Source organism: Physella acuta, unplaced genomic scaffold (assembly GCF_028476545.2).
Source record: "Physella acuta isolate Inbredline_101_S28 unplaced genomic scaffold, ASM2847654v3 ptg000999l, whole genome shotgun sequence".
Lineage (NCBI taxonomy): Eukaryota > Metazoa > Mollusca > Gastropoda > Physidae > Physella > Physella acuta.
In genome coordinates, this window is record NW_026732516.1 from 177,240 (window position 1) to 203,230 (window position 25,991).

General features: G+C 37.6%; 1 protein-coding gene across 3 annotated transcripts in view; it reads right to left on the reverse strand.

The window, feature by feature from the left end:
* Positions 1–25,991, reverse strand: part of LOC131954443 (otoferlin) — a gene marked incomplete at its 5' end in the record, with an annotated part of 146,620 nt that overhangs the window by 42,268 nt on the left and 78,361 nt on the right. For all 3 annotated transcript variants that reach the window (XM_059318116.1, XM_059318115.1, XM_059318114.1), the window contains 6 exon segments: positions 2,405–2,493; positions 3,216–3,358; positions 4,605–4,762; positions 5,369–5,539; positions 19,650–19,777; positions 24,788–24,931. In XM_059318116.1, coding sequence (XP_059174099.1) covers positions 2,405–2,493; positions 3,216–3,358; positions 4,605–4,762; positions 5,369–5,539; positions 19,650–19,777; positions 24,788–24,931 — 833 coding nt within the window.

The following is a 25,991-nucleotide window of genomic DNA, read 5'->3' on the forward strand; positions in this document are numbered from 1 at the left end:
GATAAATCTTAGTTCGTAGTTGGGGACAAATATGATACATCTCAGTTCGTAGTTGGGGACAAATAGGATAAATCTTAGTTCGTAGTTGGGGACAAATATGATACATCTCAGTTCGTAGTTGTGGACAAATAGGATAAATCTTAGTTCGTAGTTGGGGACAAATATGATACATCTCAGTTCGTAGTTGGGGAAAAATAGGATAAATCTTAGTTCGTAGTTGGGGACAAATATAATACATCTCAGTTCGTAGTTGGTGACAAATAGGATAAATCTTAGTTCGTAGTTGGGGACAAATATGATACATCTCAGTTCGTAGTTGTGGACAAATAGGATAAATCTTAGTTCGTAGTTGGGGACAAATATGATACATCTCAGTTCGTAGTTGTGGACAAATAGGATAAATCTTAGTTCGTAGTTGGGGACAAATATGATACATCTCAGTTCGTAGTTGGGGACAAATAGGATAAATCTTAGTTCGTAGTTGGGGACAAATATAATACATCTCAGTTCGTAGTTGGTGACAAATAGGATAAATCTTAGTTCGTAGTTGGGGACAAATATGATACAATGATGCATGATGAAGTTGAAGCTCATCCTCTAAACCCAACAGCTGTTGATTATATAGTTTGAAGTTTACCGACCACATTAAACCGTTCTTTACATCCGAGGTCAACTAATGACCGGATCTTGAAGAAATGTGTCGTGAGGTCGTAAAGTGTGGTAAGAAAGTCAGCCATCAAAGTGAGACACAAAAGTGAGACACGATAGAACAGAACATGTTGAAAATCTAAAAGTTTGGATACTTCACAGTTCAACAGGTAAACTGTGTCTTTAAGTATTTATTTATAGTTCAATAATCTATCAAATTTCACCAAGGATGCAGCAATGCTTTTGATGACAAACATTATAGAACAGGTCGCATTAACTGTACGTTGGATATTTCTAGCTACACCGGACGTCTGATGAGCTTAAGTGTACTTCAAAATTGCTCCAGTGTTAATTGTTTTACCCTCGTTCAATTCAAGATCGAGAACGTATTCGAATTTTTATGATCATAAAATATTAGCATGTCACTGATTTATTGTCCAACAGCTTCAGTCCTACGTATCGATATCTCATTTATCTTCTCACTTTAAATCTGTTTGCTAAAAACCTAATATCGTCAACTCCGATTCTGTTTACAAAAGCCTAGTATCGTCAACACCGATTCCGTTGAAAAAAAGTATCGAGTGACTGATTGATTCTGTTCATCATAGAGGCTTGTTATTGTTTAACCGAATTTGTTCATCAAAAGCTTAAAACCGTAAAGCTGCAATTTTTTCTAATGAAAAGTATCGCGTTACCGAAGAATCAATTCTGCTGATGAAAATCGTCGAACTTCAGTTTTGTTAAAGGAAAATTTAGCGCCATAAGGATCACCGTTGCCTAGCAACAGATTGCATAGCTGCTGGCTGCGTCTGGCTGGCAGTGTGTGGATGAGGGGGGGGGGGGCGGGAAATGGTTTAAAATAGACTTAGCCCTTAGAGTTCTTACATTGACAATGTGTACTTGTTGGTGAAATTTGAGTTAACTTCTGCACCGTATCTGCTACGCTTCATTTAAAAAAAAAATTCGCATTGCCTATAGGCCTAAAGGGGTCATCCATTTTTGACGTCCACATGCTTTCACTTTCGACCACCCCCCCCCTCTCTCCCCCCCCCCTCCCTTGTGGACGTCATAAATGGATGAAACCATAGATAAACCAAAACTAAAACCTCGGAAGAAAAAAATCCAAAAGTTTGTAATTATTGAAGACCTGAATTTAGTCGCGTCTGCTTCGTAGTTTGAACAGGAGTTGGGTAAATATGACTTTTGTTAGCTTGGTCATTTAGTAAGTCATGTGGCGGTGTTTTTTTTTCCAGACATTTTCCTCCGGAGGGAGGGACTTGAAATTTTCAAGGGGGGGGGGGTGTGGCACACACGTTTCCGGGAAGGTGGAGGGACACTGGTTAAAGTATGTATTTAATACTTATTTTTAATTTCTCGTCCGAGTTGGGGGGGGGGGGGGGGGGGGGGGACGGACGATGGACATGGATCCACTCCTTCGAAAAGCTGCTTGAAAGGAAATGCAAGTTAGCTTGTGTAAATGTCATGACTTAAGTCATGCTAGCTTGTGTATTGAACATGACTTAAGTCATGTTACCCTGTGTATATAACATGACTTTAGGCATGCTAGCTTGTGTATTGAACATGACTTAAGTCATGTTACCCTGTGTATATAACATGACTTTAGGCATGCTAGCTTGTGTATTGAACATGACTTAAGTCATGTTACCCTGTGTATATATAACTTAAGTCATGCTAGCTTGTGTATATGACATGACTTAAGTCATGTTACCCTGTGTACGTGACACGCCTGACTTACCTCTTGGGTTTCCTGGGGGAGATGTCGACGGGCGGCCCTGGGGCGGGCATGTCCATGGGGAACAGGTCGACCCACATCTCTAGCTTGCCCTGGGGGTGGAGACATTTGTCAAGTATTTGACCATCAGGAAGAAAAACAAAAAGAAGAAAAAAAATTAAATAATTAACTCGATATTTCACAATGGCGAGAGATATCTTTAATGTTGTTTCTCAACCAGTGTATCTGCATCTGCCTATCCCAACCTCTCACCTGCTCTATCCTAACCCCTCACCTGCTCTATCCCAACCTCTCACCTGCTCTATCCCACCTATCCCAACCTCTCACCTGCTCTATCCCAACCTCTCACCTGCTCTATCCCAACCTCTCACCTGCTCTATCCCACCTATCCCAACCTCTCACTTGCCTATCCCAACCTCTCACCTGTCTATCCCAACCTCTCACCTGCTCTATCCCACCTATCCCAACCTCTCACCTGCTCTATCCCACCTATCCCAACCTCTCACCTGCTCTATCCCACCTATCCCAACCTCTCACCTGCTCTATCCCAACCTCTCACCTGCTCTATCCCAACCTCTCACCTGCTCTATCCCACCTGCTCTATCCCACCTATCCCAACCTCTCACCTGCTCTATCCCAACCTCTCACCTGCTGTATCCCAACCTCTCACCTGTCTATCCCACCTATCCCAACCTCTCACCTGCTCTATCCCACCTATCCCAACCTCTCACCTGTCTATCCCACCTATCCCAACCTCTCACCTGCTCTATCCCACCTATCCCAACCTCTCACCTGCCCTATCCCAACCTCTCACCTGCTCTATCCCTGGCTTCTCAGGATGGAACAACGGCCTGGTCTCCACATGTTCTGGCACCAGATGACAGCCGACCTTTGGAATCTCGCTCCAGTTGTTGAGGGCAGCCAGAGCCAGGTGCTCGTCTGTCGCCTTCTTCACCCCTGGTGTCATACAATAAAAGTACCATCAGCACTTCATCAACATATAACAACAGTGCAGAGGCGTAGCGATGGGGGGTTCAGGGGGGTACATATGTCCCCGGGCGCCGACCTTGGGGGGCGCCAAAATGGGTTTAAAAAAAAACAATTAAAATGTCATTTTAGCTGCATTTTTGCATTATAAATAGTTTGAGGGGTGGGGGTGCAAATCGAAAAAGTTTGAGGGGGGGGGGGTGCAAATCAAAGTTTGAAAAATTTGCCAAATTGAAAGTTTGCCCCCGGGCGCCGGGAAGGTTCGCTACGCCTCTGCAACAGTGCCGTCATAGTGTTGTGTGGTACTGTTCAGGTCACAACACATAGTACTTCTTTAACACAGAATAAAATGTACCACCAATCTTCATTAACACAGAACAAAAGTGCCACCCAACTTCATCATCATAAAGCTAGTCACTATCTACTTCGTAAACAGAACAAGTGTCAATTCTACGTCATTTTAATGAAACTAAAGCACCATCATACTTTATTGGTAATAACAGTAATAACATGATTTCTGATTAACTTGTGCCGTAGAAAAAAACCAACATTCCTCATTACCAAAAGGCCCAAGTGATAGTACAAGATACACAAACATTCCTTTTCATAAATGTTTTATAGCACTATGTATTAATTATCTGTTTTGAAAAAATATATTTTTATTTTTGAAAGTTCTTATGAAAACACTGCGATATCAAATATAGCTGGAAAAAATGTGCATTAAGGTTCAAGTTAAGGGTTAAAATTTTCGTTCAATGCAACAGTAAGAGACAGGGTTAGGGTTAAGGATCTCGGGGTCGATCCCGTACAATGTACCTGAGTCCACCCAGCTCTAATGAGTACCTGACGCACAATACGGAAAGTAAAGGCGGCTGGGCATAGTGTTAATCACACTATCACTTAGTATGCCGAAGTAACTGAAGCACGTGAACTCTACTTTAACTGCCTCATGGATTGAAAGGTTCGAAATGGTAATTTTTAAAGTAGTGAAAGTAGATTTAAAAAATCGATTTTGTCCTGCTGATTTTTAATTACGATTCTAAACACGACAAATAAACGGGGACAAAATGGCGAGAATAGACAAACGAAGGCCAGTTGGCCAATACCGTTCTCATCCTCGATCTCTACAGAATAGACAAAGGAAGGCCAGTTGGCCAATACTGTTCTCATCCTCTATCTCTACAGAATAGACAAACGAAGGCCAGTTGGCCAATACCGTTCTCATCCTCGATCTCTACAGGGGCCGTGAAGATCCTGTTGGCCACCCGCACCTTCCCAGGCTGGTAGTGTGGGCCATCCACTTTACCATCTTTACACAGTTTGGCCAAGATCTGGGTGGGTTTTTGGGGGTCTCTCCACGCGTTGTAGCCGTGCCTGTGGGGTGGTGTAGGGGTTTAGGGGTATGGGTTATGGTTATGGTTAAGTTGATGTGGTATGTGTATGTCACTGTGGTGTGTTAGTTATGGTCATGTGTGGATTAAACGAAGGCGTGGATTATGGTTAATTGTAGGTTAAGGCAATTTTGAGGTTGTGTTAAAGATATGGGTTATGATCCTATGTGAGTTATAGTAATGTAAGCGTTATGGTTATATGAAGGTAACGATACAGTGTGGGGTATGTTAATATGTGGGTTATGGTAAAGTGTAGGTTATAGATATGTGTAGATAGCATTAATGTGTGTAATATGGTGATGTGTTGGTTATAGATATATGTAGATAAAATTAATACAAGGGTTATGGTAATATATGGGTAATTATAAAGTGTGTGTTATGCTAATGGATGTGTTACGATAATGTATGGGTTATGAGTATGTGTGGGTAAGTATCATAAGTTTAAAAGATACTCATATAATTCTTTAGATTTTCATGTATTTCTTTCTACTCTCCCAGTTTGGATTCGATCCCACTCTCACAGTGTAAACACTTTACATACCTCAGAGAGTAACATGTAATCGATTATTTAAAAAGTTCGAATACTCACAGCTCGTACTTGTGTGCCAGACCACACGTGGCTCGATGCCGGCTGTAGTATCGATTCTCAAGGTCAACTTTGGTCTCACCGATCAGGTCGTCGACCCCAATGAGATCCCAGTCGTAGACTTGGACCGTCAGGAGGGATTCCATGGGGAAGGTGGCTTCCATTTCAAAGCACCTGCACGAGACGGGGGGGGGGGGGGGTGGGGGGGGACAAACAGTTGACCAATGAATGTAATTGTAATGTTAAGAGAGACAGTTTGTTTTGTTTTGTCAGAGGTGATGACGTTAGTATAAGGTCGTAAGGTAATAAGGTCATATGGTTATAAGGTTATAAGGTGTAGAGTCAGGGAATGTTGAGAGTGGGCGTGGATGTAGGGAGAGTGGATGTGAATGTCATCAGTGGATGTGAATGTCATCAGTGGATGTGGATGTCATCAGTGGATGTGGATGTCATCAGTGGATGTGGATGTCATCAGTGGATGTGGATGTCATCAGTGGATGTGAATGTCATCAGTGGATGTGAATGTCATCAGTGGATGTGGATGTCATCAGTGGATGTGGATGTCATCAGTGGATGTGAATGTCATCAGTGGATGTGGATGTCATCAGTGGATGTGGATGTCATCAGTGGATGTGAATGTCATCAGTGGATGTGAATGTCATCAGTGGATGTGGATGTCATCAGTGGATGTGAATGTTGAGATTGAATGTGGATGTTGAGACTGAATGTGGCTGTTGAGAATGAATATGAATGTGACATTGAATGTGAATGTTGAGATTGAATGTGGATGTTGACATTGAATGTGGATGTTGAGATTGAATATGGATGTTGAGATTGAATATGGATGTTGAGATTGAATGTGGATGTTGAGAGAGTGGATATGGATTTCATCAGTGGATATGGATGTCAACCGTGGATATCGATCTTGACAGTAAAAGTGAAAGATATCAATCAGCAGATGAAAGAACGATTAAAAACCGCAATTCAACAGATGGTCTAACTCCCACCCCATCTACAACAAACACGTAGCCAACCACAAGCTGAACCACCACGACCAACGTGTAACCTTCAGACCCAGAACAGACCACAATAGAAGGAGGCATAACAAATTCTGGAAAACGCAAGTTGATCTCAGAGTGACATCCCCTTGTGGTACTGCCCAGAAAAACAGCGAACATTTTCCACAAGACTGCCCTTGGTACCAACAGGCACGGTCTGGCACTAAAACACTCCGGTCATAGAAAAATTGTACGGGACCCTTGCTGAGCTGGCGACAACCGTGAAATCGTCTGCACGTGGGACTAGATGTATGATCCACTACTGTAAACATATTATAAGGAAAAGGAAGAGAGACTGGGACTATATGATGTTTCATGCGGACGGTAATTTTTATCTAAACTTTTTTTTTTTACAAACATTTGTTACTGTATGTGGTTATCATTTTTTTTTAAATGCTAAAGTTAAGTATTATTACGACAAGGACGACATTGCTATTTGTGACAATGATGATATGGCCAGATAAAAGTGGCTTTTTGTTGCGTTATTCTACAGAAGTGTGTCTTTATCCTGAGTTTGATTATTGAAGCCATTTCACGGATTAAAAAAGGCCAGTTTAACTTGATGCGTTATTTAAAAATTCGTTAAAGAATGGACTTTTGGTTACAAAATTTGTTGGTATAATATAACGTTAGTAGTATATTAGGTCACTTTTGGGTCGCAGGCGCAGGCGCTGGGTGAGCAGGAGCAGGAGCAGGAGCAGGAGCAGGAGCAAAGGATATATAGGAAAATACTCCCCCAGCCTGGGACAATGACATATAGTAAAATACTCACCCACCAGGCGCAGCCTGCCGCAGCCTGGGACAATGAGATATAGTAAAATACTCCCTGGGGGAGCAGGAAGTACACCGACATATAGCAAAATACTCACCCATCTGGGTGAGGGTGGGTGAGCAGGTGGCGCAGCCTGGGACAACGAGATATAGGAAAATACTCACCCACCTGGGTGAAGGTGGGTGAGGGTGGGTGAGCAGCCTGGGACAATGAGATATAGTAAAATACTCACCCACCCTAGGGTGGGTGAGCAGGTGGGGGAGTAGGTCAGTAGGTCACCACCGGTGACCTTGTGACGTAATTAGTAACATTATGACGTAATCATTGACCTAGTTACGTAATTTTAATGTGTTTTTTAATTAGTTTTAATGAGTTTTTTAAATTTTAATTAATTTTTTACCTAGTTACGTAATTTTAATGTATTTTTTAATTAGTTTTAATGAGTTTTTAAATTTTTAATTAATTTTTATTATCGAGTTACGTAATTTTAATGTGTTTTTTAATTAGTTTTAATGAGTTTTAAAAATTTTAATTAATTTTTATAAACGAGTTACGTAATTTGATTATTTGTTTGAGTTTTTAAATTTTTAATTAATTTTTATTATCGAGTTACGTAATTTAATTACTTTGATTGTATTTTTATTTTGTTTAATTTGTTTGTTTACTTGTTGTTTAATTTAATTACTTTGTTTATATTGTGTAATTTTTATTAACGAGTTACGTAATTTGATTATTTGTTTACTTTTTAATTATTTTTATTTTGTTTATTTTTAATTTAATTTAATTTTATAATTAGTTTAATTATTATTAACGAGTTACGTAATTTGATTTTAATTTTTTTTAAATTTTTAAATTTTTTTTAAATTATTATTTTTTAAATTTTATTTTTAATTGTTGTTTACTTGTTGTTTAATTTAATTACTTTGTATAATTTATTTGTTTGAAATTCATTTTAATTAGTTTGCTTTTAATTTCTTTGTTGTACGCCGTTTGAAATAAAAGACTAACACTAGCGTGTACTAGAAAGTGTCATTGTGTATAACATCCATTTAACCACAGCTGTTACTTATTAGCGACAGCTTGTACTTATCGATCCGCCCGTGAGCCTCCCCGGCGCTCCCCGTGGTGCTTAATAGCGGACTCACTGAAGCGATCACAACAGGTAATTAATCGAAACCATTAAGTCCCTCTCCGCGTTAAGTGTGGCGACAGCTGGTGCTGTAATTAGTCACGGCTCTCGGCTTTTTTCATTAGACTTCAGCTGTACATGAACTATGTTCACATATCGTACGCCCGGTCATTCTTTGATCAAATTAAAAAAAATTGTTTCCACATGTCCTGCGAATCGTCCCTTGCTATGTATGAAAGATTAATGGTTGTAACTATTCGCTTATAGCGAGGGTCAGCGAAAACAAAAATATATTTAAGGGTCGGAATTTTCTTTCAACCACCGTTAAGTCAGGTTTTGAGACGAAACGAAGTCTCGGTAGGTTCGTGTTTTTTAATGGGCGACACGGCGACTTGATGCGTTGGTACGTAGGTATGCGGGGTTAAGGTTCTATAACTCTATATATTTAAATACGTTTTTTTTTTTTTTTTTTTTTTATTCAAATGAGTTTACTCCCCCTAACGTAAGTACATGTAAAGAGGGATTTCCTATAGATCTGTAATGAATTAGGCCTTTTTGACTATGACTTGTTGCCCAGGTGTTGACATGATACGCTTTTTTGAGATATACATACACACACACACACACACACACAAACACACACACACACACACACACACACACATGCGCGCGCGCGCGAAATTCATACTAGGTCGGTAATGGCGGAGAGAACTTATAGGTATACATTATCATGGCGACAACAAAAGCGACTCTTATTTTATTTACATGAAAGCGTGTTTTCCAAAAAGTGTCACCATGCCATTGTCATTTTCGCAGCGGGGTTTATTTTAAGTGTACCCCGTGCACGGTTGTTTACATTTTAAAAGACGTGTCGCGTGTCTTCCCCTTACGGCTTCCCTAATAGAGAAACGAGAGGAAAGACAACTGTTCTAAAATTAGAACAGACTTGTCTACACACACGAGTATCGTCCCTTGTGAAAAAAAAAAAAAAAAATTCGCGTCAGATTCCTTAACTAAACAGTCAATTTCTTTAACAAGTTAAAAAATAATTTAGGAAGACAAGGGTTAACAACATTAGACGCTACCGTTTTTGTTTCCTGTGACGACAAGGCACAATACACTTTTGTATTTTATGTCTCAAGTAGAGGGTGGGATATTTTTTCTTTGTAAGCGTGTTGTAAACAATGGGTAGAGGAAGCGATTACTAGGTAAGAGGGGAGAGAACGTGACGTACATCGCGATATTTGAAAACATGGCGATGTTTAACCTCAACCAAAAAAGGCAATGAACCTAGAAGGAAGACGAATATATATCTTAGTCTTGCAGCAGATTACCTCCCCGTGTTCGCTTTAGTATTACAGTTTTCATCAAACTTCTTTTTGACTTGAACTTCGTTAATTTTTAAGAAAGTTTACTTATACATAATACACTACGTCTAATGACAAGTTTTTATTTTTACCACTCAATGTATTTTCTTTTTCTATACCTTACATTGTCATCTTAATTTTTGATCACCTTAGTAAAAATTTGCTTAAGATTATAAACTTCAAGTTTTAAAAAACAACAACGTCGTGTCAAATGACACACCGTTTAAAATGTCTACATTTAAAGTTCACCAAAATAATGACGTAAAAACTAAATATCATATGACATTAGCATACATATCATTCAATCTAATCACTCTAAAGTACAAATCAATAATTTTTATTGATTAAGGGGCTGGGTGAGTTATTTTTTATTCGGGTGCCCAGGGAAGGTTTGGAGTTGGCTAGGGGCACCGTTCATACTAGAGTCGGTGACGTTTTCACCGAGGCAGGGTTCGAAGCTAGACCATACATGTTTTGGAATCGTTAGGGGTCGAGTCTATAGTAGGGTCGCGGGAGTTTTGTTAACACAGAGGGATGTTTCGAAGTTGATACATCCATGTTTTAGAATTGATAGGTAGAGCGTCCATACTAGGGTCGGTGAAGTTTTCACCGAGGCAGGTTACAAAGCTGGGACATGCATGTTTAGGAATTGTTGGCAGTCGCGTTCATACTAGGGTCGGGGAGTTTTGCTAACACTGAGGCAGGTTGTAAAGTTGGTACAGGCATCCTTGGAATTGTTAGGGGCCGTGTTCATACTAGGGTCGGTGAAGGTTGGATTTGAACTCGGAACATGTATGTTTTGGAATCGGTAGGGCTAGAGTTCATACTAGTGTCGGTGAAGGTTGGTTTTGAACTCGGAACATGCATGTTTTGGAATCGGTAGGTGTAGAGTCCATACTAGGGTCAGGGGAGTTTTTGTTAACACCGAGGTAGGTTGCAAAGTTGGTACATGCATGTTTAGGAATTGTTGGTAGCCGAGTTCATACTAGTGTCGGTGAAGGTTGGTTTTGAACTCGGAACATGCATGTTTAGAAATTGTTGGTAACCGAGTTCATACTAGGGACGGGGGTGTTTTAACCGAGGCAGGTTACAAAGTTCGTACATGCATCATTGGAATTGTTAGGGAGAGTTAAACTAAGGTCGGTGAAGTTTTCACCGAGGCAGGTTACAAAGTTGGTACATGGATGTTTAGGAATTGTTGGCAGTCGAGTTCATACTAGGGTCGGGGAATTTTGTTAGCACTGAGGCAGGTTGGAAAGTTGGTACATGCATGATTGGGAATCGTTGGTAGCCGAGTTCATACTAGTGTCGGTGAAGGTTGGTTTTGAACTCGGAACATGCATGTTTTGGAATTGTTGGTAGCCGAGTTCATACTAGTGTCGGTGAAGGTTGGTTTTGAACTCGGAACATGCATGTTTTGGACTCGGTAGGTATAGAGTCCATACTAGGGTCGGTGAAGTTTTCACCGAGGGTGATTTCAAAGTTAGTACATGCATGTTTTGGAAGTGTTAGGGGCCGAGTCTATACTACGGTGGGATGGTTTTTGTTTTCATCGAGGCCGGTTTCAAAGTTGTTACAGGCATGTTTTGGAATCGATTGGTGTAAAGTTTAAACTAGCGTCGGGGGGAGTATGGGTTTCACCGATGCGTGTTTCAAAGTTGGTACAGGGATGTTTTTGAAGTGATGAGGGAAGAGTTTAAACTAGCGTTGGGGGAGTTTGGGTTTCACCGAGTTGTGTTTCAAAGTTGGTACAGGGATGTTTTTGAAGTGTTAGAGGCCGAGTCTATACTAGAGTGGGAAGGATTTTGTTTTCACCGAGGCAGGTTTCAAACGAGGACCATCCCTGTTTCGGAGTTGATCGGGGTAGAGTTTACACTAGAGTGGGACGGTCTTTTTGTTTTCAACAAGACAGGTTTCAAAATTGGTACATGGATGTTTGGTACAGGACTGTTTTGGAATCGGTGAGGCAAAGTTAAACTAGGGTCAGGGGAGTTTTCAACGAGGTTGGTTTCGAAATTGGGGCATGGATGTTTCGGAGTTGGATGGGAACGTTGTCACTTGTGACAGTAAACGAAGGGGGATAAATGTTTGTCTGTTACTTTGTCCTTTGTCTGTCCAAGGGAATAGTGTGGGTAGTGGTATGGTGTGTTTATCAAGCGGGTGTTTAGGGATAGGGCGAGGGCGGCGGACAAAGTTGTCGATGTAGGTAGGGTGCAAGAGATATTCAACGAGGAGTGGCGTCTACAACTTACATAGCCCAGTCTGTTGGAGTAGTGTCTAGGGGTTGTGATATTAGTTGAATAAATATTTGTCTTTAGGATTGTCATACAGCCTTTGTCTCTTAAATGGAATAGAATGGGTAGTGGTACGGTCTGTGTATCTAGCGGTTGGTATTGAGGTTAGTGTGATGACGCAAGGTTGGATGGGAGAAGGGGAAAGGGGTTGCGGACAAAGGGAAGGGGAAGGGCGAATAGTGATAAAAATAACTCACCCAGCCCCTTAATCAATAAAAATTATTGATTTGTACTTTAGAGTGATTAGATTGAATGATATGTATGCTAATGTCATATGATATTTAGTTTTTACGTCATTATTTTGGTGAACTTTAAATGTAGACATTTTAAACGGTGTGTCATTTGACACGACGTTGTTGTTTTTTAAAACTTGAAGTTTATAATCTTAAGCAAATTTTTACTAAGGTGATCAAAAATTAAGATGACAATGTAAGGTATAGAAAAAGAAAATACATTGAGTGGTAAAAATAAAAACTTGTCATTAGACGTAGTGTATTATGTATAAGTAAACTTTCTTAAAAATTAACGAAGTTCAAGTCAAAAAGAAGTTTGATGAAAACTGTAATACTAAAGCGAACATGGGGAGGTAATCTGCTGCAAGACTAAGATATATATTCGTCTTCCTTCTAGGTTCATTGCCTTTTTTGGTTGAGGTTAAACATCGCCATGTTTTCAAATATCGCGATGTACGTCACGTTCTCTCCCCTCTTACCTAGTAATCGCTTCCTCTACCCATTGTTTACAACACGCTTACAAAGAAAAAATATCCCACCCTCTACTTGAGACATAAAATACAAAAGTGTATTGTGCCTTGTCGTCACAGGAAACAAAAACGGTAGCGTCTAATGTTGTTAACCCTTGTCTTCCTAAATTATTTTTTAACTTGTTAAAGAAATTGACTGTTTAGTTAAGGAATCTGACGCGAATTTTTTTTTTTTTTTTTCACAAGGGACGATACTCGTGTGTGTAGACAAGTCTGTTCTAATTTTAGAACAGTTGTCTTTCCTCTCGTTTCTCTATTAGGGAAGCCGTAAGGGGAAGACACGCGACACGTCTTTTAAAATGTAAACAACCGTGCACGGGGTACACTTAAAATAAACCCCGCTGCGAAAATGACAATGGCATGGTGACACTTTTTGGAAAACACGCTTTCATGTAAATAAAATAAGAGTCGCTTTTGTTGTCGCCATGATAATGTATACCTATAAGTTCTCTCCGCCATTACCGACCTAGTATGAATTTCGCGCGCGCGCGCATGTGTGTGTGTGTGTGTGTGTGTTTGTGTGTGTGTGTGTGTGTGTATGTATATCTCAAAAAAGCGTATCATGTCAACACCTGGGCAACAAGTCATAGTCAAAAAGGCCTAATTCATTACAGATCTATAGGAAATCCCTCTTTACATGTACTTACGTTAGGGGGAGTAAACTCATTTGAATAAAAAAAAAAAAAAAAAAAAAAACGTATTTAAATATATAGAGTTATAGAACCTTAACCCCGCATACCTACGTACCAACGCATCAAGTCGCCGTGTCGCCCATTAAAAAACACGAACCTACCGAGACTTCGTTTCGTCTCAAAACCTGACTTAACGGTGGTTGAAAGAAAATTCCGACCCTTAAATATATTTTTGTTTTCGCTGACCCTCGCTATAAGCGAATAGTTACAACCATTAATCTTTCATACATAGCAAGGGACGATTCGCAGGACATGTGGAAACAATTTTTTTTAATTTGATCAAAGAATGACCGGGCGTACGATATGTGAACATAGTTCATGTACAGCTGAAGTCTAATGAAAAAAGCCGAGAGCCGTGACTAATTACAGCACCAGCTGTCGCCACACTTAACGCGGAGAGGGACTTAATGGTTTCGATTAATTACCTGTTGTGATCGCTTCAGTGAGTCCGCTATTAAGCACCACGGGGAGCGCCGGGGAGGCTCACGGGCGGATCGATAAGTACAAGCTGTCGCTAATAAGTAACAGCTGTGGTTAAATGGATGTTATACACAATGACACTTTCTAGTACACGCTAGTGTTAGTCTTTTATTTCAAACGGCGTACAACAAAGAAATTAAAAGCAAACTAATTAAAATGAATTTCAAACAAATAAATTATACAAAGTAATTAAATTAAACAACAAGTAAACAACAATTAAAAATAAAATTTAAAAAATAATAATTTAAAAAAAATTTAAAAATTTAAAAAAAATTAAAATCAAATTACGTAACTCGTTAATAATAATTAAACTAATTATAAAATTAAATTAAATTAAAAATAAACAAAATAAAAATAATTAAAAAGTAAACAAATAATCAAATTACGTAACTCGTTAATAAAAATTACACAATATAAACAAAGTAATTAAATTAAACAACAAGTAAACAAACAAATTAAACAAAATAAAAATACAATCAAAGTAATTAAATTACGTAACTCGATAATAAAAATTAATTAAAAATTTAAAAACTCAAACAAATAATCAAATTACGTAACTCGTTTATAAAAATTAATTAAAATTTTTAAAACTCATTAAAACTAATTAAAAAACACATTAAAATTACGTAACTCGATAATAAAAATTAATTAAAAATTTAAAAACTCATTAAAACTAATTAAAAAATACATTAAAATTACGTAACTAGGTAAAAAATTAATTAAAATTTAAAAAACTCATTAAAACTAATTAAAAAACACATTAAAATTACGTAACTAGGTCAATGATTACGTCATAATGTTACTAATTACGTCACAAGGTCACCGGTGGTGACCTACTGACCTACTCCCCCACCTGCTCACCCACCCTAGGGTGGGTGAGTATTTTACTATATCTCATTGTCCCAGGCTGCTCACCCACCCTCACCCACCTTCACCCAGGTGGGTGAGTATTTTCCTATATCTCGTTGTCCCAGGCTGCGCCACCTGCTCACCCACCCTCACCCAGATGGGTGAGTATTTTGCTATATGTCGGTGTACTTCCTGCTCCCCCAGGGAGTATTTTACTATATCTCATTGTCCCAGGCTGCGGCAGGCTGCGCCTGGTGGGTGAGTATTTTACTATATGTCATTGTCCCAGGCTGGGGGAGTATTTTCCTATATATCCTTTGCTCCTGCTCCTGCTCCTGCTCCTGCTCCTGCTCACCCAGCGCCTGCGCCTGCGACCCAAAAGTGACCTAATATACTACTAACGTTTCCGTTAAATTACACAATTGTTCTTAATTTTAAATTTTAACTACACGTCGTAAAACTGCTACACGCCAAGAAAAAAAAAACTTAACAAAACATTCGATCAAAATCTTCTAGGTAAACAAATCTAACGACAATTTTCTTCCTATGTAAATTTCAACTTATCCAAAAAAAAATTGTGTTTAAAAAAAAAAACAGCAAATCTATTCATGAAATCTCGTCTCGTATTTTCTCGCGGCCAAAAACTTGTGATTTATCTCTCGGCGTCCTAGAGGCTCTAATGACAGTCCTACCATCTATTGACGCGGCGGCCTAGCAAGCCGGCAATTTGGGGCCGTGGGCACCCAGCCGTGACCGGGGTCGGGCGGTCTCCCGGGCGACGGATGACGCTACGAGACACGGGGAACCCGATACCAGCCCGGGCCTGTAATTGATACCCCGGGGCAGCCATCGATTCGCCCCGTGGACAGATTATAAAAACTCCTCTCGCGCGGGCCCAGCGGCGTGAAGCCATAAACCACACAAAAGAGTGCCGCCTCCCCGGGCGGGTCAACAATGGTGGGGCTCTTCTTTTTTTTTTTTTTACGGCATGCTGTTCAGTCACCCTACATTTAAAAAAAAATTCTTCTTTCATGAACTGTATTAAAAAAAAAAAAAACAACGATTACACTACCCCTTCCCTTACTACCATCCCATCCCCATCCCATGTTTGGTCGTCATTTTAAAGAAAGCTTTGTTAATGTTTTTTTATTTTTGGAGGGGGGGGGGGGGGTGTGTAAGGGGAAGGGGGGAGGGGGGGGGGAAGGGGAAAGGGGGGGTGGATTGTTTGTTTTAAAGTTTGCAGGAGCCGGTGTGTCATAGGCCGGTGCCGTGTGTAAAGCCGGTCACGCCGGTCCAGGTAGGGACTAGTGACGTATCACATTTCTCTTGTTCTCGTTCGTTGAGCCGGCACCTCCCACCTACCCTCCCCCTCTCCTCCCACCTTACCTCCCACCTCACCTCTCAGTGTTTTTTTGTAGAAAAGTCGTTTTTTTTTTTACTGACACCAGTCAAGAGATGTTTTATAACCTTTGGAGAAAAAAAAAATTATAATCGCTCGTAAAATAAAAAAAAAAGAAACCAACATCCAACAAAACAAAAAGTGGGGCTAAAGTTACTGAGAAAACAGGATTTTCAGATACCTGACAATAGTTGCAATAAAATATAAAGGAATTTTTAAATATATTTTTTTTGGTCTAATTTTTCATTACAATTTTGTAGTAGTATTATAATTTTGTAGTCGTAAGTATTTGTATTTTGGTAGCAGGCCTACAATAAGTTGGTGGTATATTAGTAGTACGAAAAAAAAAAGGTATTTTAGTAGTGCAATCGAGAAGACTGGAAAGCGTATGATTGCTAAGTCTTAGAGTCCCGAGTTCGAATCCCCTGGCAGATGAGACATCGCTAGCTGTGGACAGCAACCCATCTAGGAAAGAAAACACCATAAGCAAACAACCGCTGCCGTGCAGATTGTTCTTGGGTGGACAAAGGACACAGGCCGAGGAAGCAAGCGCATGACATGTTGATACGTAATACTATTTTGTGTTGGACGAAATCCTCTAAATATAACAATGAAGAATGTAGTTGTAGTAGAAGAAGTAGTACAATAAGTTGCTATCTTAGTAGTACGATAAACTACAGTGGTATTCTAGTAGTTTAATACGTTAGTGCTTATGTAGTTGGCTTCAATAAGTTTTTGGCATTTTAGAATGAAGTATTGTATGTTGTTAAGGGATTATGACGCTGATGATTATGTGTGTATGTGTCTGGTAGAGGGTGTGAATGTATCATTTCAAATGTAGGTGAGCATAGTGTGGTGTTTTTCAGCTAGAATATTCTATGATAGTTGCATAAGTAGAGTGGGCGCTAATTTATTCTAGATGAGTTTTTTTTTTCATGTGGCCTCTAGAAAATTTTAATTTAATCTCTCTGTCAGCTTAGTTTAAAATGAATTACGTAATTTTATGTGGTAGTAACCTTCGTGAAACTAAACAAACAGCCGAAGATTTCTTAGTTTAAATTTAACAACAAAAATGTGATTATTTGTGTTTTTGAACAGACTTTTGGGGTAGTTAAATTTTTTCTAATATCAAATTGAAATTTGGTGTTAACCTTCATTACTAAAGCCTTTATGTTTGTTTCCCCGCGTAAACTGACGGTCATCACGTGACTTGCAGGTTGTAAAATTAATTGTTATTGTTTTTTGGGCTACAAGGTCGCCAGAAAGAAAAAATGCACAATGAAGTAGTGGTGTTGTTAGGGGAGGGGGGGGGGGGGCGGGGGGGGGGGGGGAGTATGTTTAGAGGAGAGTAGAGGGTGGCATTATCGATAAAGCATGGCATACCAAAAGCATCGTTTAGAGTAAAAAAAAAAACTAGATTTATATACCCTATTGGTATTATCTTAAATTAAAAAAAACAACAAAAAACTTGTACTTTTTCAAGATAGAATACTTCGACCTTAAACAGATGAGGTATTAATGTGGGGAGAGGGGTTGGAGGAGGTAGGTGCGCATGTCGGGCGAGTGGAACAGAACATAGAACAAAGAGGGAGACGTGGTTCACGTCAAGTTGTTGAACATTGAACAAAAGCTTCAATAAGGGTCGAAGTGATTGTTGTATAAAAATGTTACACATTATAGACACATTAAACAATGTCTTCCCTTCTTAATTTATTAGTAGAGTTTATTTTCTATACATGTATTAAATTCTGATATAGTATGAGTTCTTAGATGGTGTTAATTTCAATAAATGTTCATTCTAAATGTATTGATATATTCGCGCTTTAATACTGTTATGGTAGTGCGCCTTTAAAAATGGGTGTTTTTTCATAGACGGCGTGCATGCCTAGATTGTTTAGATTGTAAAATAATTTGCATTCTTTAGTTAGCCAACTCGGCTTTGATCGTTGAAAACATGTCGTTTGTATTTATGAATGGTTTGAATTATTGATGGCAAGCTCTAAGTCTTTTCAGAGCACAGGAAACTTTAAAAACAATTTCACCAGGAGAAAACCAAGACAATCATTCGCTACAGTTTGAGGAAGCTAAGACAATCATTCGCTACAGTTTGAGGAAGCTAAGACAATCATTCGCTACAGTTTGAGGAAGCTAAGACAATCATTCGCTACAGTTTGAGGAAGCTAAGACAATCATTCGCTACAGTTTGAGGAAGCTAAGACAATCATTCGCTACAGTTTGAGGAAGCTAAGACAATCATTCGCTACAGTTTGAGGAAGCTAAGACAATCATTCGCTACAGTTTGAGGAAGCTAAGACAATCATTCGCTACAGTTTGAGGAAGCTAAGACAATCATTCGCTACAGTTTGAGGAAGCTAAGACAATCATTCGCTACAGTTTGAGGAAGCTAAGACAATAATTCGCTACAGTATCGATAAACTAAGACAATCATTCGCTACAGTATCGATAAACTAAGACAATCATTCGCTACAGTATCGATAAACTAAGACAATCATTCGCTACAGTATCGATAAACTAAGACAATCATTCGCTACAGTATCGATAAACTAAGACAATCATTCGCTTCAGTATGGAGAAATCTTTGACAAACATTCACCAAGAATACATTTTGGGTTGGATTTTTGTGACACTGTGTGTCATGGGGGCAGACGGGATGTAGTTTATCATTATAGCTTTTATTCTGCTTGTAATATAAATTTTAAAAAATACGAGATATTTTAAAAAATTAGTTTGATTTTCGATATGATATGTTGTGTATGTGCGTTACGTTTTAAGTGACTGGGTGGGGGAGGGGGTTGAAAATCGTCACAACTTCAAAACCCGTGACGCCACTTATGTCTGACCCCCCCCCCCCCTCATATCTGCCATCAGGAAGTCAGTTTATCTGACACACAAACGGTTCACACAGCCGGTCAACATTAGGTCACACCATCACGTCACTGTTGTAGGCGTGTCACGGCAGTGTCACGGTCACATCGGTGTGACGTGACGTGACATCGATGTGACGTAACAGATGACTCACCACCCTACCCTATCTCGTTCCCTCATTTCCGACCCCCTTCACCCCCTTCATTTCCCATTTCCTGATCAATAAAACAATTCACGAACAAAACCGTTCGTTAATCCCTAGATCGATAAACATTTCAGGCGATTGATTTTTTGAAACTGACCGCAGCATGAGTTGTCCACTTGTTTGATTTTTTTCAAAGCCCCGCCCCAGACCCAGGCCCCAGACCCAGACAAACTATATTAGACTGTCATTCAGAACTGGCGATACTTGAACACAGACATACCAACATATGGACTTTACGAATTGTCACCAGGACCTACATCATAGGTAGACAAGGACTTACACCACCACCCACTTATCCACCACGAACTTATCCAATTATCCACGACCAACGTATCCACGACCCACTTATCCAACACCCACTTATCCACTATCCACGTATCCAGTACTCACTTGCCAAAGACTGGATTCAGCTGTTTGGAGATGTAGCTCTCTTTATCGTTCTGTGTCTTGTTGCCCAGTCGGATGACCAGGTAGGGGTCAGCTTTACCGTTGATGTCAGCAGGGTGAAGGTCATTGGCCTAGAGGAAACAAAACAATGTCGCATCATACATCTGTCTTTTAGAGATTTGGTTGCTGCTTGATATATTTTGTAACGTTACTTGGTTAGGTTTCCTATTTGACATTTTTTTTACGTTATGCGGTTTTGTGGGGTGGGTCGCGAGTTTTGACACCTTGGAAAAAGGTGTCCAAACAGTTTTATTGGGGTGTTTAGATTACCTCTCAAGGGGTGTTCAAAGTATTAAAAGTAAAGTGTTTAAACCACCTCGTCTGAATCACCACCCCTCTGGTGTCTAGAACACACCACACACAGATTAACATCTCTTTGGATATAAAATATTTTTGAAAAGCTGATTCCAAATGATTTTTGCCAGAGAGCATATTTTTTTTCCAACCAAAATTGAATATTTTACAACATTTGTGAAATTAAGTACAAAATGACTTCCAGATTTATTAAGGCTAGAAATATTCAAACAAATAATTACTAGTAATGTAATAATAATTTAGCAAACACTTTTATTTCTAATTTGCATTAGTAGATTTCGGAGCGTTGTGTTGATAGGGAATGTTATATTACTTAATATCAATAAACTACTAAGCTATAACCCAATGCACCGCTATTGTGTATTTTATCATGGAAAAGAATTATTGTGACTTTCGTTTGTTTTACTTTCCCTGGAGGGGTTGCGGTTTTAAAAAAAATATTTGAAATTTATAAAATAATTCAAAACGGCTTTTCAGCGGGTTATATTCAATACAAAAATATGAAAATGATTGTAATTGATGGTTCCTTAACAACTTTAATTAATACAAATGTAACTATAATTTTATCGCTTGCCATATTTCTAAAAGATTTGTTTTTTAAAAGCTAATATGATTACATAGACTTTTAAAGCTTATTGTGACTAAAATTTCCAGACATCCTTTAATTAGTCTACGAAATTTTTTGCAAGAAGTATTTTAAAAAAGTTTATTGAAGAGAAGAGAGTAAAATAAATGTAACATTTTTCAGTCTATCTCGAAATGACCATCTTGTTTTACTAACGACGTTGCAATTTGATTCTAACTACATTTTAAAATAATAAGTTCAACTACTACCACGGATAAAAATAGGAAAAAACAAAATTACATTAAAGGGACACAATTCAATATTAATTTGTGCTTGCACGGGTAAACTCCCTTGGTTAAATTTTAGCTCTGATTACTGCATACTGACACGCGAATTATGAGAAAATCAAATTGAATTTTAAATGAAAGCATGGCAATCCCTGTCCAAATATGTTAAGCAAAATTTGCAAAAGGCAGGAATCTAAATCAACAAATAGCATATATGAGAAGACATTCATATGTACAAGATTTATGTGAGGATTACATGTAAACATACATGTATTTAAATTTATGAATGTACGTATAAATATATGTATATACAGCAATTGCAATTTAAGAATATATACATATATCGCTTCACAACAAGGATTTAAAATATCCTTAATATTTCTAAATTAAGAACTTAGTGGAATTAAAGTGTTGAGAAATAACAGTGGGAGATAAGGCTATACACTTTTGTTGTCATTATGGTATTGGGACACAAAAGTGTAGATCTATAGATCTAAACAAACTGAGTCAGAAGTGACTGGTTCTAGAGAAGCGATATATATATATATATATATATATATATATATATATATATATATATATATATATATATATATATATATATATATATATATATATATATATATATATATATATATATATATATATATATATATATATATATATATATATATATATATATATATATATATATATATATATATATAATATCATATATCACACACACACACAAACACACACATATATATATATATATATATATATATATATATATATATATATATATATATATATATATATATATATATATATATATATATATATATATATATATATTTATATATATAATATCATATATCACACACACACACAAACACACAAACACACATACATATATATATATATATATATATATATATATATATATATATATCTATATATATATATTTATATATATATATATATATATATATATATATATATATATATATATATATATATATGTATGTGTGTTTGTGTGTGTGTGTGTGATATATGATATTATATATGTAAATAAATAAATAAATATATATATATATATATATATATATATATATATATATATATATATATATTTATATATATATATATATATATATATTTATTTATATATATCTATAATATAAGCGGGCTGAGCGTGTCCTTCCTTCCTTCCTTCCGTCCGTCATCGCTATAGATTTTGGGACTATAAAAGTAAACTGCGCACCACGCTGTGCTTTTCAGTGCACCGCAGTGTCTTATTATATGTATTAGAGTAGGGTTTGTTTATATAGCGGCAAAGAGCTATTTTATAATTTCCACTGTTTGTACAATTTTGCATAACGTAAAGAGAATATTAAATACACGCACACTGCTAAAACATATTAAAAAGATCAATGTCAAATATCATTTTAGTTTATATTCCTAGAAAAAATGGATACATTTCCACAAAAGTAGGTCGAAAAAACTAATTAATTCAACTTTTTTTTGTGGTAATTTTTTCAAGGGAGGTAATTTGAAAATATATTTAACTCAATAATTTAAGTTAATCTTTTTTTTTTATTACTACCGCATTGATTAGTCTATGTTAAGTTTCATAATTAAAAGAGAAAAATGTTAAGATTATTTATATTATTTTCTAATTAGTCTATGATTTCTCAAAATCACTATTTTTTGTTTTTGTTTTTTGGTGTTAACAGATGGTGAAATTTTATAATTATAGTATAGAGAATGCTGGAAAGACTCTCTCTAGGCGCGGACGTCTGGGAAAAGCGTGTTTTTCGGTGGTAATTCTAATTACATTGCCAATGTGTTTTCTTAGAACCATAAAAGTAAACACCACTTGCCGTACATTCATTTGCATCGCATTGTTTTATTGTAAGTTATGGAGTAGGATCTATTTATGTGACTTAAATTTTTAATGTTGGAAAGGCTCTCTTTGGGCGCGGACGCCTAAAAAAGCGTGTTGTTTGGTGGTGATTCTAATGTTGTGGTTGTGTTGTTTTTTTTTGTTGGTTGTGTTGTGGTTGTGTTGTGGTTGTTTTTTGGTTGTGGTTGTGTTGTAGTTTTGTTGTAGTTTTGTTGTGGTTGTGTTGTGGTTGTGGTTGTGTTGTGGTTGAGTTGTGGTTGTGTTGTGGTTGTGTTGTGGTTGTGTTGTGGTTGTGTTGTGGTTGTGTTGTGGTTGTGTTGTGGTTGTGTTGTGGTTGTGTTGTGGTTGTGTTGTGGTTGTGTTGTGGTTGTGGTTGTGGTTGTGTTGTGTTTGTGGTTGTGTTTTTTGTGTTTGTGTTGTTTTTGTTTGTTTGGTTCTGTTCCAAAGTTGGTACATTTAAAAAAGATTTACCGTGGCGGAGCACGGGATGCAGCTAGTCTATAATATAAGCGGGCTGAGCGTGTCCTTCCTTCCTTCCGTCCGTCATCGCTATAGATTTTGGGACTATAAAAGTAAACTGCGCACCACGCTGTGCTTTTCAGTGCACCGCAGTGTCTTATTATAAGTATTAGAGTAGGGTTTGTTTATATAGCGGCATAGAGCTATTTTATAATTGCCACGGTTTTTACTCTTTCGCATAACGTCAAGAAAATATTAAATACACGCAAACTGCTAAAACGTATTAAAAAGATTAATGTCAAATATCATTTTAGTTTATATTCCTAGAAAAAATGGATACATTTCCATAAAAGTAGGTCGAAAAAGCTAATTAATTCCACTTTGTTTTTGTGGTAATTGTTTCAAGGGAGGTAATTTGAAAATATATTTAACTCAACAATAATTTAAGTTAATCTTTTTTTTATTACTACCGCATTGATTAGTCTATGTTAAGGTTCATAATTAAAAGAGAAAAATGTTAAGATTATTTATATTATTTTCTAATTAGTCTATGATTTCTCAAAATCACTATTTTTTGTTTTTGTTTTTTGGTGCTAACAGATGGTGAAATTTTATAATTATAATATAGAGAATGGTGGAAAGACTCTCTCTGGGCGCGGACGCCTGGGAAAAGCGTGATTTTCGGTGGTAATTCTAATTACATTGCCAATGTGTTTTCTTAGAACCATAAAAGTAAACACCACTTGCCGTACATTCATTTGCATCGCATTGTTTTATTGTAAGTTATGGAGTAGGATCTATTTATGTGACTTAAATTTTTAATGTTGGAAAGGGTCTCTTTGGGCGCGGACGCCTAAAAAGCGTGTTGTTTGGTGGTGATTCTAATGTTGTGGTTGTGTTGTTTTTTTTTTGGTTGTGTTGTGGTTGTGTTGTGGTTGTATTGTGGTTGTTTTTTGGTTGTGTTGTGGTTGTGTTGTGGCTGTGTTGTGGTTGTGTTTTTGTTGTGGTTGTGTTTTTGTTGTGGTTGTGTTGTAGTTGTGTTGTGTTGTGTTTGTGTTGTGGTTGTGTTGTGGTTGTGTTGTGGTTGTGTTGTGGTTGTGTTGTGGTTGTGTTGTGTTGTGTTGTGTTGTGGTTGTGTTGTGGTTGTGTTGTGGTTGTGTTGTGGTTGTGTTGTGTTTGTGGTTGTGTTTTTTGTGTTTGTGTTGTTTTTGTTTGTTTTGTTCTGTTCCAAAGTTGGTACATTTAAAAATGATTTACCGTGGCGGAGCACGGGATGCAGCTAGTATATATATATATATATATATATATATATATATATATATATATATATATATATATATATATATATACATAGATATATATATATATATATATATATATATATATATATATATATATATATATATATATATAGATATATATATATAGATAGATAGATAGATAGATAGATAGATAGATAGATAGATAGATATAGAGATGATAGAGATAGATATATAGATATAGATAGATATAACTGTTGTATAAAGATTGAAAAATGTCCAATGATGTTACGTTGACATAGGCCTACCTTGACTATGTATATACGGACCAACACTTTGACCGGCTCATTACTGGGTAGGCCCTGAAAAAGACCGTACGCCGGATCTCCGCCGGTGATGGTGCAGTCCTCTATGTCAGGTGGTAGCGGTATCTTGTAGATCTTCATTGAACCCTGGGGATGGTGGACAGTTACTAGACAAGGGGAGGCTAATGCTACACACTAAGACATTTTCACAGTTACGGTTACTGGTGAGGATTGTGTTGCGGGTACATTGATTAAGGGAAGAAGATGAGTATAAAGCTTTTATTTTTTTTTTTAAATTGTTTCATATATTCAGGTGTACACAAGTTTTATTTTATTTCACTCTTTGCAGTGAAGTAGAGTTCATCTGTTTGACCTCAAGAAAGAAAGGTATAAGGAGAGAGATGCGCTATAAACAAGAACCGAACTTGAAACGTCAAGAACAGCCATCATGAGCTCTATCTCTTGAGCATACAGTTCATTTAACCAAGATTAAGGTTTTGGTTAAAATTAATCTGATTTATTTTGATTTCACTTTATGAAGATTTACATTAAACGAAATATGTTAAATTTAAAACAAAAAATTTCTGTAGTTAAGCTAATAGGCCTCTATTAAATGTAAATCAACCAGTAAAAAGAACGCTGTCGAGTAATTACCACTTCAATTGTATCAGCTAGTCTATAGCCCTTGACCAATTATTAGACAGCACACATTAATTTTCACTAACAATTAGAAGCGCACATTAATTGTGACCAATCATTAGACAGGAGACACCACACAACCACCACCACAACACCACCACCACACCACATCAACATCTACCACTATCACAAAACACCACACCTCACTACACCTTAGCCACACCACCACAACACCACCACCACACCACATCAACATCTACCACTATCACAAAACACCACACCTCACTACACCTTAGCCACACCACAACCACACCACCACCACACCACATCAACATCTACCACTATCACAAAACACCACACCTCACTACACCTTAGCCACACCACAACCACACCACACCACACCACATCAACATCTACCACTATCACAAAACACCACACCTCACTACACCTTAGCCACACCACCACAACACCACCACCACACCACATCAACATCTACCACTATCACAAAACACCACACCTCACTACACCTTAGCCACACCACCACAACACCACCACCACACCACATTAA